The sequence below is a fragment of the Macadamia integrifolia genome, unplaced genomic scaffold (genome assembly GCF_013358625.1).
Source record: "Macadamia integrifolia cultivar HAES 741 unplaced genomic scaffold, SCU_Mint_v3 scaffold520, whole genome shotgun sequence".
NCBI classification, from domain to species: Eukaryota; Viridiplantae; Streptophyta; class Magnoliopsida; order Proteales; family Proteaceae; genus Macadamia; species Macadamia integrifolia.
This window is the reverse complement of record NW_024870470.1, coordinates 240,959-255,344: the sequence shown is the minus strand read 5'-3', so window position 1 is coordinate 255,344 and position 14,386 is coordinate 240,959. Positions and strand designations below refer to the sequence as shown.

Genomic DNA, 14,386 nt, shown 5'->3' with positions numbered 1-14,386 from the left:
GTCTTAGAGCTTCAAAGCCACTTCTTACTGTCTTGAGGATTGTGGATGGTGATGAGAGGCCTTCTATGCCTGAGGTTCAATTTGCCATGGATGAGGCAAAAAAGAAAATAAAAGAAAATTTTGGAGATAAAGAAAGGCAATACAAGAAAGTGTTGGATATTGTTAATAGGCGTTGGGAGATTCAGATGGGGCGTCCTTTGTATGGAGCAGCACTATTTCTTAATCCTGGCAAATTTTTTTCTTATAAGGAAGGTGATGATGGTGGCTACCAAATTATATCTTCTCTACAGCTTGCATTTAATGAAGTCATTGAAAGAATGATACATGAACCAGCTTTACAAGACAAGATAAATACTCAAGCCACTTTGTATAGATATTCTCGAGGTGGTTTTGCCTCGGATATGGCAATTAGATCACGGGCAACCATGAGTCCTAGTAAGTAGAGTTCATTGTTTAATGTTTAGTTGTTTTGCTTGTGTGATATATTAAATATCAATCTAACTATTTTTATATATATTTATTTTTTATAGTTACTTGGTGGGGTTCATTTGGAGGTCATGCTTTTGAGCTTTCAAAGATTGCAAGACGTATTCTAGGGCTTTGTTGCTCCTCTTCTGGTTGCGAGCGCAACTGGAGCACATTTGAGTTTGTAAGTAGCTGGGTCTCAAGTCTCTATTTCATATTTTAGACTTTTTATTTTTGGAACAATAACTTTGTTTGTTGTTCTCTATTGTTTATGAATTCAGATTCATACCAAGAAGAGGAATAGGCTGGAACATTAACGTTTGAATGATCTAGTCTATGTTCAATACAATCGCCGCCTAGAAGAAAGGTTTCAAGAAAGACGTCTCCTCAACAGAAATTATGATCCACTTGTGCTTGATGAACTGGATTGGAGTAGTGAGTGGATGATTGACGAGCAAGTGGATGATGTAGTCCATCCCGATGCTGATCTCACATGGGACGTTGCTGGTAGAGCAATGGGGGCAACAATGGAGGGGCCCAATCGACCCAGGAGAGCTCAATCATCAACCTCTAGAGGAAATTTGTGCTACACACGCCGTGGTAGAGGGAGGGATGTTGGGGAGTCATCAGAATCAGATGGGGAAGAAGATTTGGAAGAAGAGGATGATGTGAATGATGACTTGGATGTCATAGATAACTTTGGTGAAAATGCAAATGCTTCTAGTGGACAAGGACAACAAAGGAATCTGCCATCTGTTGATTTGTTGGATGATTATGATGATTAAGTTATTTGTGTTTGACTGTTTGAGTGTTTGGATTTTATATATTGTTTAAACTTTAAACTTTGAACTTGGATGATTAGTTAAGTTTTTTTTTTTTTTTTTTTTTTTGCTATCAAGCTTTATTGCTTCAGTAAGTCACTAATAGCTTAACAGGTTAGCCACTTATCTCATCATTTGATCTAATGATTCTATTTTTTGGTTTCCAAATATATATTTCTCATTCTGTCATTCATATATGATATATTGACATATATACCTTTTACTTTGTTCAGGTTGCTCACTCACTTCCAATCATTACTTTCAAGCTTCAATCACAGGTTAGCCTTTTACTTTTTACTTTTGTGTGATGTACATGTTGATTTTTTACTTTCAAGCTTCATTTTCCCCTATATTTAGTAATCAAAAGAATGCTCCTTGATTGTTTGTCCCTATGCCACACGTGACAACTATGTTGATGAGTGATGAATTGATGTATAACTGTATAAGTCAATAATTTATGTTGATTTTTGATGACATGATATGGCTATGTTGATTTTTTTGATGATTTGATGTTACTTAATGTTTGTTTTATATGTTATAGGGTATATATTCTAGGCTTGTAGCATGCTAAATAACTTTAAAAAATAGGAAAAATAAAAAAGTAGCATATTAAATAATTTTAGAAAATAGAAAAAATAAAAAATGACACATGGGCGATTTGACCGCCATGGCAACGCCAAAATGGGCGATTAATCGCCAAATCGATTAGCCACCCCTCCACCGCCTTGGATCGATTTGACGCCGTGACAACTATGACTAATACTGATTGGGCTGGCTCAATTTCTGACATGCGATCTACATTTGGTTACTGTACATTTGTGGGTCGTAACATGATCACATAGAGGAATAAAAAGCAGCAGTTGTGGCTCAATTAAGTGCAAAGGCAAAATTTAGAGCTATGGTTGAGAAGGCTGGTCCAAGAGTTGGGGTTTAATATTGACGCATCTATACGCCTCTATTGTGATAACAAGGGTGCCATAAGCCAATAATCCTGTTGAGCTGGACCAACATTTCATCAAATAGAAGATTGACAATGGATACATATCTACTCCTTTTGTGAGGACAATTGATCAGTTGGCAAATGTTTTCACAAAAGGGCTCATCCGTCATCAACTCAGTACCCTTCGGTGCAAGCTGGGAATGTAGGCATTTATTCTCCAACTTGAGGGGGAGAGTTAATGTGGGTACTTTAGGTACTAGGATATATTATGTTGTATTATCTTTTGCTTTTTACCTTTCTACCACTTTTAGCTCCTTATATTAGCACAGAGGGATATGTAATTTCCCTTTATCATTAGCTAAGTGAATCAATATAGGTGAGAGTAGTTCAATACTCTCACACATCATTCTACGACAACTTCCCTTATTCTTCTTCTTCAACCTTCTACCCACATCTCCTCTCTTACTCCCATGTCTCTTGCAACCTTTGGTTTTCAACTCATATGACCGGCTATAATGTATGCTGTGGAGCCGAATGTTGGGCAGTTAAGAAGCATTATATAGATAAACTTAATGTAGCTGAGATGAGGATGTTGAGATGGATATGTCGCAAAACTAGGAAGGATAAATTAAAGAATGATCAAATAAGAGCTGATTTGGGAGTAGCTTCAATACATGATAAGTTACGAGAAAGTTGTTCGAGGTGGCATGGCCATATTCAATAGAGGCGTACAGAGGAGTGACTTAATTCCGATTGAAGGAGCAAAAAGAGCTTGGGGCAGAACACAAATGACTCTAAGAGAAGAGATGAAGAAGGAGCTGATTTGAGGGTAAGAATCCATGTTGCCAACCCCATTTAGTTGGGATAAGGCTGAGTTGTGTATATATATAATTTTATGGTTCGGTTATGACAATAATACACTTAATATAGCACTGATCCAGAACAGCACACCACTATGATTCAGTACAACTCTAGTAACATGGTACTGATCCAGTACTTACTTTTCACCAACAATACAGATAAACAACTATTGCCAAATTTATTTATTTTTACTCTAGACATAAAAAATATCAAATCAGAAAGAGATTTCACTTTTACAAGATGTTTTCCACATTCATGAATACTTGAGGAAACAATTAATACTTTACTATCATGACCAAGCACTATGTGATAAGTCTTGATGTTGTAACTAAGACTTACCATCCACAAAGGTACAAAATGTTGAATAGTCCACAGAGTATTTCATATCATAGTAAAAGTCACATGGTGGAATATATTTTGGTTTTGAGTCTACCTGTAAGAAATAACCGAATTATTAAGAAATTCAACAAAGGAAAATGCAATGCAACATAATCACGCACCCCAAAAGAAAACTGCAAAAATAAAATTATTAAATTTACAAATCCAAAGTTCAAAATTGAAGCATACACTATGAGCTACTTGTACAATCTTGACTTTTGAAACAATGCAATCTAACATGTTATCGTTCTTTATATCAGAGAAAAATAGACGTTTCTTGTCATGGAATTCAGCTTGGTCTTTCATAACCTGAGGAAATTTTAAAAAAATAAAAAAGAAGAAGAAAAAGAAGAAGAAGAGAGAGAAAGGAGTAGTAAGCATAAAAATTACATGGAAAAAGATCATATGATTTAATAAAATTCAACATAATCAGCGTTCTCACCGTATCCTCAGCTCGAAAGAACCATTGTACCCTGAAGTAATCTTCTCCATCCACTGTCTTAAAAAACTCTAAGATCTTTCCCACGTAATTTGGTCCCCCTTCTTCTCCCTGTAATATACGTCATTTTAAAGATGCAGAATTTGCAAGACCAATAAAAGTGTAACCTCAATCCTGGGAAGGACAACTCCCAACATCCCACATGGACATAAAAAAATTATAAATGCCTGCCTTAAAATAAGCTTAAACTTTCCATGTTTCTAGTGAATATCAGCTAAGTTTTATGAAATTATAGTGACTTTGATCCAAATAATCAAGCCAAAACTGAACTCAACAAAGTGTAAAAGTTGGGAAAATGGTTTCTGTGGGGGAGTGTGGACCCTGCGCATGTGTGGGGAGTCAATGTGAGCGCATGAATAAGCATCAACAGGGACATCATTTTACATTTCATGGGGGGCGGGGCAGTCATTGAGCCAATGTGAGTGCATGAAAAAGCATCAACAGGGATGTCATTTTACATTTCATGGGGGAGGCAGGGCAGTCATTTTCCCCTCCATGTGTCGGGCATAGAAGCCATGCTCCCCCACAGGAAACACTTCCCCGTAAAAGTTTTAACATATTAAGACCATAACTGGAACCAGATTCCCTGGCCCTATTCTCTTAGTTCTTAAACCCAAACATCCACTTTTCTTCTTCTTATCATGCCACTTAACTTTTCGATAATCAAAAGCGGGCAAAACCATATGAAGACCCAACCCAGTAGTTTGCTTGCTGTAGTCTAATTTGAAGTACTACCAAATTTGAAACTCTAAAATTCAAAAATACTTTCTCAATATTTTGTCCATAACACCTAATTCAACTAGGATAGAAGAAATTTGATCTTGATTGGAAAGGTAACAAAATAACCTTTCTGATGACACCAAAAAATTCTCAAGGACGAGAGTTTAACACCTGGAAAACTGGACCAAACTATTCATGTAAAGACAACATAACTTCGAAACAATAAAAAGGACTAAAACTGACAAATAAAATGGAACCCATAAATACCAAACATTTCTAAAAATAAACAAAATATATAACTAAATATATCACAAACTCTTGCCCCCCCCCCCTTCAGAATTTTCAATCTTCAAGCTTGAGTTACATGTAAAGAAAATATTTATTTTCCCATTTTTTAGTTTAGCATAGTCAAAACTGAATAAAAACCATTTTCTGCTCAAGGTAAATCCCATGCATCGCACCATTATTTAAATTAAGTAATAAAAATTGTGCATACAATTGAAACTGCACACACATTAGATGATATCACATGATTAGAGGACACCACTGTATTAGAGGTCTAGAGCTACATGATAGTTCATCTTTCGTGAAGTACACAATGGCCAATAATTTCATAATGATGAAATAACTTCACAAGTAGATACTTGACAAAGATAGAAATAAAGAAAAATTACCTTCACACATGCAAAATCTCCAATTTCAAAAACAAATTTCAGAATTTCAGCTTGAGCATAATGACATTTCACATTTAAAATCATTTCATCATCATCATCGCTGCAACAAAAATCATTTCAATTTTGAGTAGCCTAAGAAAGATGAAGGTATACATCCAAGGGATTATAAACACCACAAAAAAAGACAAGCAGTAGACACTCACTCAGATGCTTTTTGACCCTTACTCCCTTTACCCTGGAAAATCCAAAAAAAAATCCATACTTAGAAGTTCAATGGTTAAATTTTCAATGACCATACAGATTGGCTTTCATTCTGACACATGGCAAAATGATTTCGTGTTGAAACTCAACACATGAGTAGGTGGCCCATAGTCCAAACGCGATAATAATAAAGAAGAATATCTATGATATCTAGAATCTTTGTGGTGACTTTGGGGGTGACTGGTGACCTGGTTCCCATCCCACAATATAAAATTATATTTTTTTTTTCTGAAGTTAGTTTCAATTGAGTACCAGAAAGTAAAGCATAATAATGAAAATTTGTATTAGATAAAAATGAAGAGAGAAGTAAATATCCCTTGGTAAGAAATGGATAAAAATGTGTATCCCATGAGATACCTATTATGTAAGTCATTTGGGAAGAAATGGACAAGTAAGGCAGAATTTATCATATCATTACTATTCCAAAAGCTACAGAAGATGAAATTAACAGCTTTCACAAATAAAACGCAATACTGAAAAGGCATCAAACAATAGTAACTGTGATAGTTATAGCATAAAGCACGTCACATATATGCAACACATATCCCTTCAAAAACATCAAAACTAACCAGACCTTTCCTTCATAGCGCCAAGGCCATCTTTTGCAAGCTTCCTTGAAAGGGATTGGTTCTCCAATAAAGAAACAATCATTCCCTTTAATCTTCTTGGAATTGTTTGAACGCCATTTCTTGGCTGGACCAGCTGACTTTGCTGAATTTGCCTTATGGGCACTGTTCTCTGTCTCTGACGGAACTGAGGATGTCCTCGGAGAACATCTCCGGAATCCTTCCTCTGACATTGCCAAACAAATACTTGAAACTGAGGTTTTATGCTTCTTTGAAAGCTGTTTCTCAGCCAAACCAGCGAATTGTACTGATTTATCCTTATTTTCACTATTTCCAGTCCCCGCCAGAACTGAGAGTACCCTCGGAGACCGTCTCAGGCAATGTCCCTCCATGGTTTCCAAATCAATAATTACAACTGAGCTATTCCGCTTCTTCACCAGCCGTTTCCCCCCCAAAGCTACCAATTTCTTTAAATTATCCTTACTGCCACTGTAAGCAGTCCCCAACAAACCTGAAGATAGCCTCGGGGACCGTCTCAGCCATCTATCCTCCAACATTGTCAAATCAATAATCGGAACTGAGGTTTCTGGCTTCATTGGAGGCTGTTTCTCAGCCGAACCAGCCAAGTTATCCAATTGAACCTTACTTCCACTGTTCCCAGTCCTCGCTGAAGATGAAGATACCCTCTCCTCTGAAGTGTCCAAATCAACAATCAAAACTTCATTTTCCTCCTTTGAAGACTCTTTCTCATTCGAACCAGCCGATTTCATTGCATAAACCTTACGAGCACTACACCCAGTCCCTTCCGGAGCAGAGTTAATCCTTGAAGACCGTCTCACGCACCTTTCCTCCAATATTTCCGAATCAACAAGCGAAACCGAAGTTTTTTGCTTCTTTGAAGGTCGTTTCTCCGACTGCATTGCATTAATCTCACATGCAATTGAAGAGTATAGTCGTGGAGACCGTCTCAGGCATCTTTCCTCCGACATTGTCGAATTGTGCTCTTCCAAGGCCCGTTCCTCAGCCGAAACAGCCAATCGCTGACCCAAACATCTCCTCATAGACCGTCTCATGGATCTTTCGTCCGGCATTGTTAAATCTTTTTTCTTTGAAGCCACATACATTGAACCAGGAACATCCAAGTTTATCCTCGATGACCGTCTCAGGGATCCCTCGTCCGGCATTGCCGAAGCTTTAATATTACCCTCAGATCGATCTCTGCAATTACCATTCTGAACCAGATGTGGCGTTTGGATAGGATTTCATGATTCTTGAGGATGATTCTTGAGGACCTCCTTAAGCTATTCTAGTCCGCCATTGTTGAAATCAAGACCCCCCCTCCCCAATCAAGAAATCTTAAAACCCTAGCATGGAGGATATCGAACAAGGGTTATCATTTCTCCGTTAGATCTGAGAGAAACTGTTCAGTGTTCATCGGCTACGAAGCAGAGAAAACGACGGCTGGGGTTTATACACCTTTTTTTCTTTTTTCTTTTTTATGGGAACCGGGGTTTACATACACGAATTAGAAAAAAGAGAGCATTCTTTACCTTTTTAGTAATTTTTTAATTCGTTGAAGCTTTTGGCGGGAATAAATTATCAAAAATTGCAAATTGAATTATCAAGACGGCCTGGAGCGCAATCTGGCAAACTTGGTTGGAAGTATCTAAAATATCGAGAAAAATGTTTTTTAAGCTGACTTTGGAGGATACACCCAACACAATGATCCTCAACCTCTTATGTACGAAATCTTAGGTTTTTTGGTTGTTTGGTAGAATATGAAATCTTAGGCTATGTTTGGTTGCAAAGGGAATTATAAGGAGAGGAAGTAAAATTTTCATATTTAAAAGGAAAAATTACTTCCCCCTCCCCTTTAGTTTGCCAAAATTACATGTGGATCTAAGGGTTTGAATGAATTACGCCTCCTCCTCTTTTTGACATAAATATATTCATTCATTAAAAGCATCCTGAGTGAAGCTTTTGGAAGACACGAGGTTTGGATTTACAGTGAAAGGTGGTGGACTTAACCACACACAAGACAAAGGAAATCTAGATACACCAAAAGCAAGAAAGTTAGCAGCTAAATTGTGTGAAAAAAAAAAAAAAAAAAAAAAAAAAAAAAAGATTGAAAAAGAGGATGAAGCTGGATGACATATGTGACCAACGCACTTGCCGCCCAATCTAGAGACGAGGGATGGCCATTTAAAGCTACATCTACAATTGAACAATCGGAGAAGATGGTGACTTTCTACTGACCGAGGGTGTGAGCAAGAAGCAATCCATCATGAATGGCTTCCACCTCGGTGGTGCATGCAGAGAAATTGTAGCTCCATTTGCATCTTAAAGCAACGAAATTCCCACGGGGGTCCCAAATGATAGACCCACAGCCCCCAGAACCTGTAGATCCCTACCAAGCACCATTTGTGAAGATGGAGAAGTGGTGTAGTGGGCAGTTATGTTGGACAGCAATAAAGGTGGCTGAGGGACACTCACTAGGGGCTGAGAGGCGTCTAGCAGTTGTCCTGCCACTACGTAGTGGTTGAAAGCAACCATTATTGTCTGGAGGTTAGGCGATTGGAACTCAAATGTGGCTCAATTTCTAGCTTTCCATATCTGCCATAGGAGAGAACACCACATGAGATCCATTTCCTTGGAGCTCCCTGCATCCTTGTATTTTGAGTTGATGAAAATGATCCATTCTTGGATGTTATGGCCTGAGAAGTCCTCAATGTTCAAACACAAAGGGGATGATTTCCAACACTCTGCTGCATGGTTGCATTTGAAAATAGCATGAATGATGGACTCGTCTTCCTTTTGACACAACCTACAAATGGGGCTATCTCTGATTCGGCACTTGAACAGAGTTTAGTTGACCGTAAGGGCATTGTGACCACATTGCCACAAGAAGGACTTGATTTTTGGGATGATGTCCATCTTCCAAATAGTGGGCCAATAGGGATCAAGTCTTGAAGAGGAAGTAATATTTGACAGGTTTGGGGAAGACATAAGGCTTGAAAAATAAGTTGATTTTACTGTGAATATCTCGTTCTTTGCATTTGCCCAAATCCAGCTGTCCTTATGGGTCTCTAATAGAATTGGGATCATCAAAATTGCATTGACTTTAGCCGAGGTGAAGATTTCACAAAGAATACTAGTCCTTCAATATTTGAAATGCTAGTCAATAAGGCAACCAACCTCTTGTGGAGCCGAAGTGGATGGATTTGAGTTGATTTTGCCTTAGGATAGCAATGGAACCCAGGGGTCAAGGAAAATGTTGGTGGTTAGGCCATTGCCTATTCTTCGCCGTGCACCCTTAAGAATCAATTCCCTTCCCTTTAGGATGCTTTTCCATCCCCAAGAGCATGATTTGGGAGTAGGAGCTTCGAGATGTTGTGAGCGAGGAAAATATTTAGCCTTTAGCACTTGTGCCCAAAGATTGTTGGGCTAACTGATGAGTCTCCAGCATTAGCGTGCCAAGAGAGCATGATTAAAGTGCTTGAAGTCCCTAAATCCCATTCCACCAGGCTTTTTACTAAGGCACAACTTGTTCCACTTCACCCAAGGGATTCCATACCCAATGTTGTTTTTTCCACCATAAGTTTTTTACCAAACTATTGAGCTATTTGCTGACGTCACGTGGGAGAAGGAAGACTAACATTACATATGTGGGCATGCTGGAAATGACTGATTTAATCATGGTTTCCTTTCCGGCTGGCGATAGAAGTTTGTCTCTCCAACCGGTTAGCTTGCTTGAACTCTTTCACTAATGAATGAGAAGATGTCTTTTTGATCTCCCAAAGGATGATGGCAGACCTAAGTACAACCCATGTGATGTGACTTCCTTGAGCTTTTTGATTGAGGAGATAGAACAACAAACAAAATGATTGGTTTTTGGGCTGAACAGAATACTCGATTTCCCCATATTTATTTGCTATCCATATGCATTGCAGTACTCAAGGAGGATATTCCACACCATTTGGCATTGTAATGTGGTTGCCTTAGAGAAAACCATGTAGTCATCCGCAAACATTAAGTGAGTGATAAGGGGACCTCCTCTACTGACTTTGATTCCCAAGATCAACTGGTTGGCTAGAGCTTGGCTGAAGAGACATGACAAAGCTTCTTAACAAAGGATAGATAGGTACGGGCTCAAAGGGCAGCCTTGGCGCAAACCGCGATCTGGATTGAGATGGCCAATGATGGATCTATTCACCTTGACGTGGTATTGCATTGTCGTGATGCATTGCATAATCCATTTCACCCATTGACCTGCAAAACCCATTCTCAGAAGGATTTGTTCAAGGAAATGACATTCTATTCTATCATATGCTTTACATAAGTCTAATTTGATTGACATAAGACCAAACCTACTCTTTGATTTGTGGACACGGTTAAGCACCTCGTGCGCAATGTATATGTTATCAGAGATGGATCTACCTTGGACAAAGGCACTTTGGGTGGGGCTGATAAGAGAGTGAAGGAAGGGTTTGAGCCTATTTGCTATGCACTTAGCAATAATTTTGTAAATGACTGTGCATAGGGTTATGGGGGTAAAGGTGGGTCATTTCAGTTGGGTTTTTCCGTTTAAGAATTAGAACTAAATTTGTTATGTTAAAAGAGCAGATCATTTAACATTGGGTAAAGAAATGTTGGACAACCAAGGTCACATCCTCTCCAACCACATCCCAATGTAAATGGTAAAATCGTCCCAGTAAGCTATCAAGGCCAGGTGCCTTATAGCCACCAATTTGAAAGGTGGCAGCTTTGATTTCCTCTGAAGAGAAAGGGGCACACATGCGAGTGTTGATTTCTTGATTGACATCTAAGGGGATGCCAGAAAGAAGGTTACCAATGTATGTTAAGGCGGAGGAGGCATAAAGTGAGGTAAAATATTCAAGAATATGATCATCCATACCATCCTCATTGGTTACCCATTTCCCTGTTGGAGTCCTGTGCCTTGAGATCCGATTTATTTGCCGACATGTTGAGCTATTGTTGAATGAAAAAAGGATGTGTTATGATCGCCGGTTTGGAGCCATTGGATTCTTGATCTTTGGGCCCAATATAATTCTTCCTATTGGAGAAGAGTTTCAATTTTATTGTTGTAATCATGAATCCTATTCCTTTGATCCTCTAAATAGGGCTATGATTGTAGGGATTCCAGATCAGCCTTTAACTTATTGATTTTAGATTGAGAGTTCCTGAAAGTACGTTTGCTCCAGTAAGCCAACTTAAGGCTACACCGACGAATCTTCTGGTGAAGTCGAAATAGAGTTGAACCCTACCCATCAGAGTGCCATACCTCAACAATGTAATTCTTGAGATCTACTTGCCATTCCCATTTTGGCTCAAATTTGAAAGCTCTTGGCTACCTTTTTGCCACAGAGATGAAAACCAACACTGGGGTGTGGTCGGAACCCACCATTGCATGCTTATGCACTGTTACTTCGCTGAATCAACAAAGGAAATCATTGTTACATAGTGTTTTGTTGATACTTTCCATAATCAAATCCAGGCCTTGGCGTTTGTTCAATGATGAGAAGCGAGGGCCAGTAAATTTAAGATTGCAGTCATTGACAGCTGCTTGGAATTGAGCAATCTGAGATGGGCACTTTGGTCTTCCATCGAATTTTTCCTCCATCAAAAGGGTCTCATTGAAGTCTCCCAAGGTAAGCCATGGCTCAGACACTGTGCGTCCCAACTGTGACAGTTCTCTCCAAAAAGAGCTCTGACAATTGGCATTGACTTCTCCATTGTTTGAGATTTAAAAGTAACCGCAAGCATACGGATCATCGTAGTTACGGGTCGAACACAAGGAGAGCAGCCACTTTATTTTCAGCTTCTTCTAGTAACGCAAAAGTGTACAGATAGATGATTGTGATTTACTAACTACCACCCTAAACAAATGCATCTAAAAACGTCCTAACTAACACATCTAGGAAATTTGGAATTGCAATTGAAATTAATAAGCTACCATTCGTCATTTAACACTAACCATTCATCATCTAGGAATTGAAATACTCAAACCACATAAATAAAAAGTAGAAGAAAAGAGCTAAAATGAAATAAATAAAATAAAAACGAGAATAAATCTAGAGAGAGGCACACAAGTAGGTATGTCTACTTAGACTGAGGGATGCACCATAAATAATACGAGCTTCCCTACTTGACCAGAGAGTACTCTTACAAGGGCTTTTCTACTTGGCTTTAGAGGAAGGGATGCAATATAAATAATCAAAATAAAAGGATAGTTCCATGGCTAGAGAGGGGCAAAGCCAACACATGCATCTAGCAAAGGACCTTGGGGGAAAGGGAAAGCACCAAAGTAAAAACTGAAAATTAAAATCCTAAATTAAGAATGAATGGGTAGTAAGAAGAGGGAATAAGGGGGGGTATGAGAAGACTCCTGTAGAAGCCTACTTACCTGAACTTCAATCCTTGAATTGAAAACTTGATTGATTTGAAATACTACCAGCCTTAAAAATCAGATCTGGAATCAACCAAATCTGATATTTTTGGAGAAAACAAATCTTAAAGCGAAACTTGCACTTGAATAGGGATTCTCCAAAACTTGGATCTTGTCACCTTAAGCCTTGAACTAGAGAATTAAATTTACTACAACTTGAATAACATGAACAAATAAACATAAAAGACTTTGCATTAATTTATTGAAACGAAATTACAAAAGTGTTTAAAGCAAAAACTAAAAGCTAAAACTAGATATAGAGCTAAAGCACAATAAAAACTACAGAAAAAGAGAAAAAGAGAGGGATAAGAGGACTAGAGAGAATGCCCTCCTTGCCTGGGACAAACCACTTATATAGGGAATAGGGGAGAGAGAGGAGAATGAATTGGCGGGTCCCTCTTGAAATCGTGTGATGAGGTGGAAATAGGAAAGAAGAGAAAAAAAAAGGAGAAAATGGAGATAAGGGAGAGAGTCCAACGATTTGGGTGATGAGGTGGAGGGAGGAGAGAGGAGAAAAAAGGAGAGAAAATAGGAAGTAGGGAATCTCCAACGATTTTACTTCATTTTTCCTATTTTTTTTCTATATTTTTCTCTTTATCTTCTTCAAACTTGTGCACAACCTCTGGATTTTTTCTCATCCATTTTTTGATCGATTTGGACATCTTCTTATTTAATTGGAAATTCTGTCCATGCCCCTTGTGCTTAAAGTAGGTGGAAAATAAGAGATTTTTAACAAAATCTCCTAAAAAATAGGAGAGAGAAAGTCTTCAACGCACAAGGGGAGGAAAAGTGGCACCCAAGGTGGGTCCCTCATACTTTGTTGGAATTTGTACTGTCTCTTGTATCCGTGGGACAACTACAGATGGGCTGGTTCTGCATCTCAGTTCTATTCTGGTCCATTATTCTTTTTCTAGCCTGAAAAGAATAATCACACATACGGGTGTCAAGACTAATGTGTACTTTTAATGCAACACATCCATCTTGCTCAAAATTTCATCCTCTTCGCAGCCATGAAAAGAAACGGGACCCATTTACATGTAAAATTAGAGATATGACACCTGATAGTCCTTAAGGCGTTTAAAATACAAACCTACAAAAAGAGAGTAAAACCCAAGATAACTCCATTCTAAATATGTAAAATGCATGCTTTACACCCTAAGATTTCACACATAAATGTGCTCATCATCCATAATTTAATGTCAAAGAGAAACCTAGGTCAATTGAAACATAGGAGATTAGATGGTCAACAATATGGTGATCACTAGAGAGAGGAAATATTGATTTTATCATTCCAAAATAAAACAATACCCCCTGAGCGACCTTGGGGGTCGATAGTGAAGGAATGATTAAAACCAACTTTACTTATGATTTTATCTAGCTTAGTGGCAGATTGTTTGGTCTTCGTAAGGAAGACCAAACACGGCCACGTCAACCTGTAAACCTTTTGGAGTTATTAGATTGTCTGAGGGTGGCCACACCCCTGACAATTCCAGCTGAGAAGATTCATGGCTCATGTGGGGGTTGGTTGTGGGCAGCCACTTGGATCCATTGATTCGTTGCATCGAATGTCGATGAAGATGGTAGAGTAGCAGTGGTTGGAATCTATCTCCTTGGTTATGTTTTCATTCAAATTCTTGAAGGGTGCCAACCGATCATTCTATTGGTATTTGAGGAAGACTCTAGGTTTCGAGAAATGCATAGTCGTTTAAATTGCTGAAGAATTTGTCCTATGGAG

General features: G+C 38.5%; 1 protein-coding gene across 4 annotated transcripts; it reads right to left on the bottom strand.

Annotated features, from left to right (window-relative positions):
• Positions 1-1,945: 1,945 nt before the first annotated feature.
• Positions 1,946-7,697, bottom strand: LOC122069012. Of its 4 annotated transcripts, XM_042632933.1 has the most exons (6): positions 6,194-7,694; positions 5,562-5,593; positions 5,359-5,458; positions 3,908-4,015; positions 3,655-3,774; positions 1,946-3,520 (listed from the first exon to the last, which is right to left on the bottom strand). In XM_042632933.1, the coding sequence occupies exons 1-6, from the start codon at positions 7,367-7,369 to the stop codon at positions 3,416-3,418; spliced, it is 1,641 nt and encodes a 546-aa protein (XP_042488867.1). In that variant the 5' UTR covers positions 7,370-7,694; the 3' UTR covers positions 1,946-3,415. The 4 variants fall into 4 exon arrangements, with proteins under 4 accessions (XP_042488867.1, XP_042488868.1, XP_042488869.1 ...); XM_042632934.1 differs by lacking the exon at positions 3,655-3,774 and having other exon boundaries at positions 6,194-7,695; XM_042632935.1 differs by lacking the exons at positions 5,359-5,458; positions 5,562-5,593 and having other exon boundaries at positions 6,194-7,696.
• Positions 7,698-14,386: the final 6,689 nt, after the last annotated feature.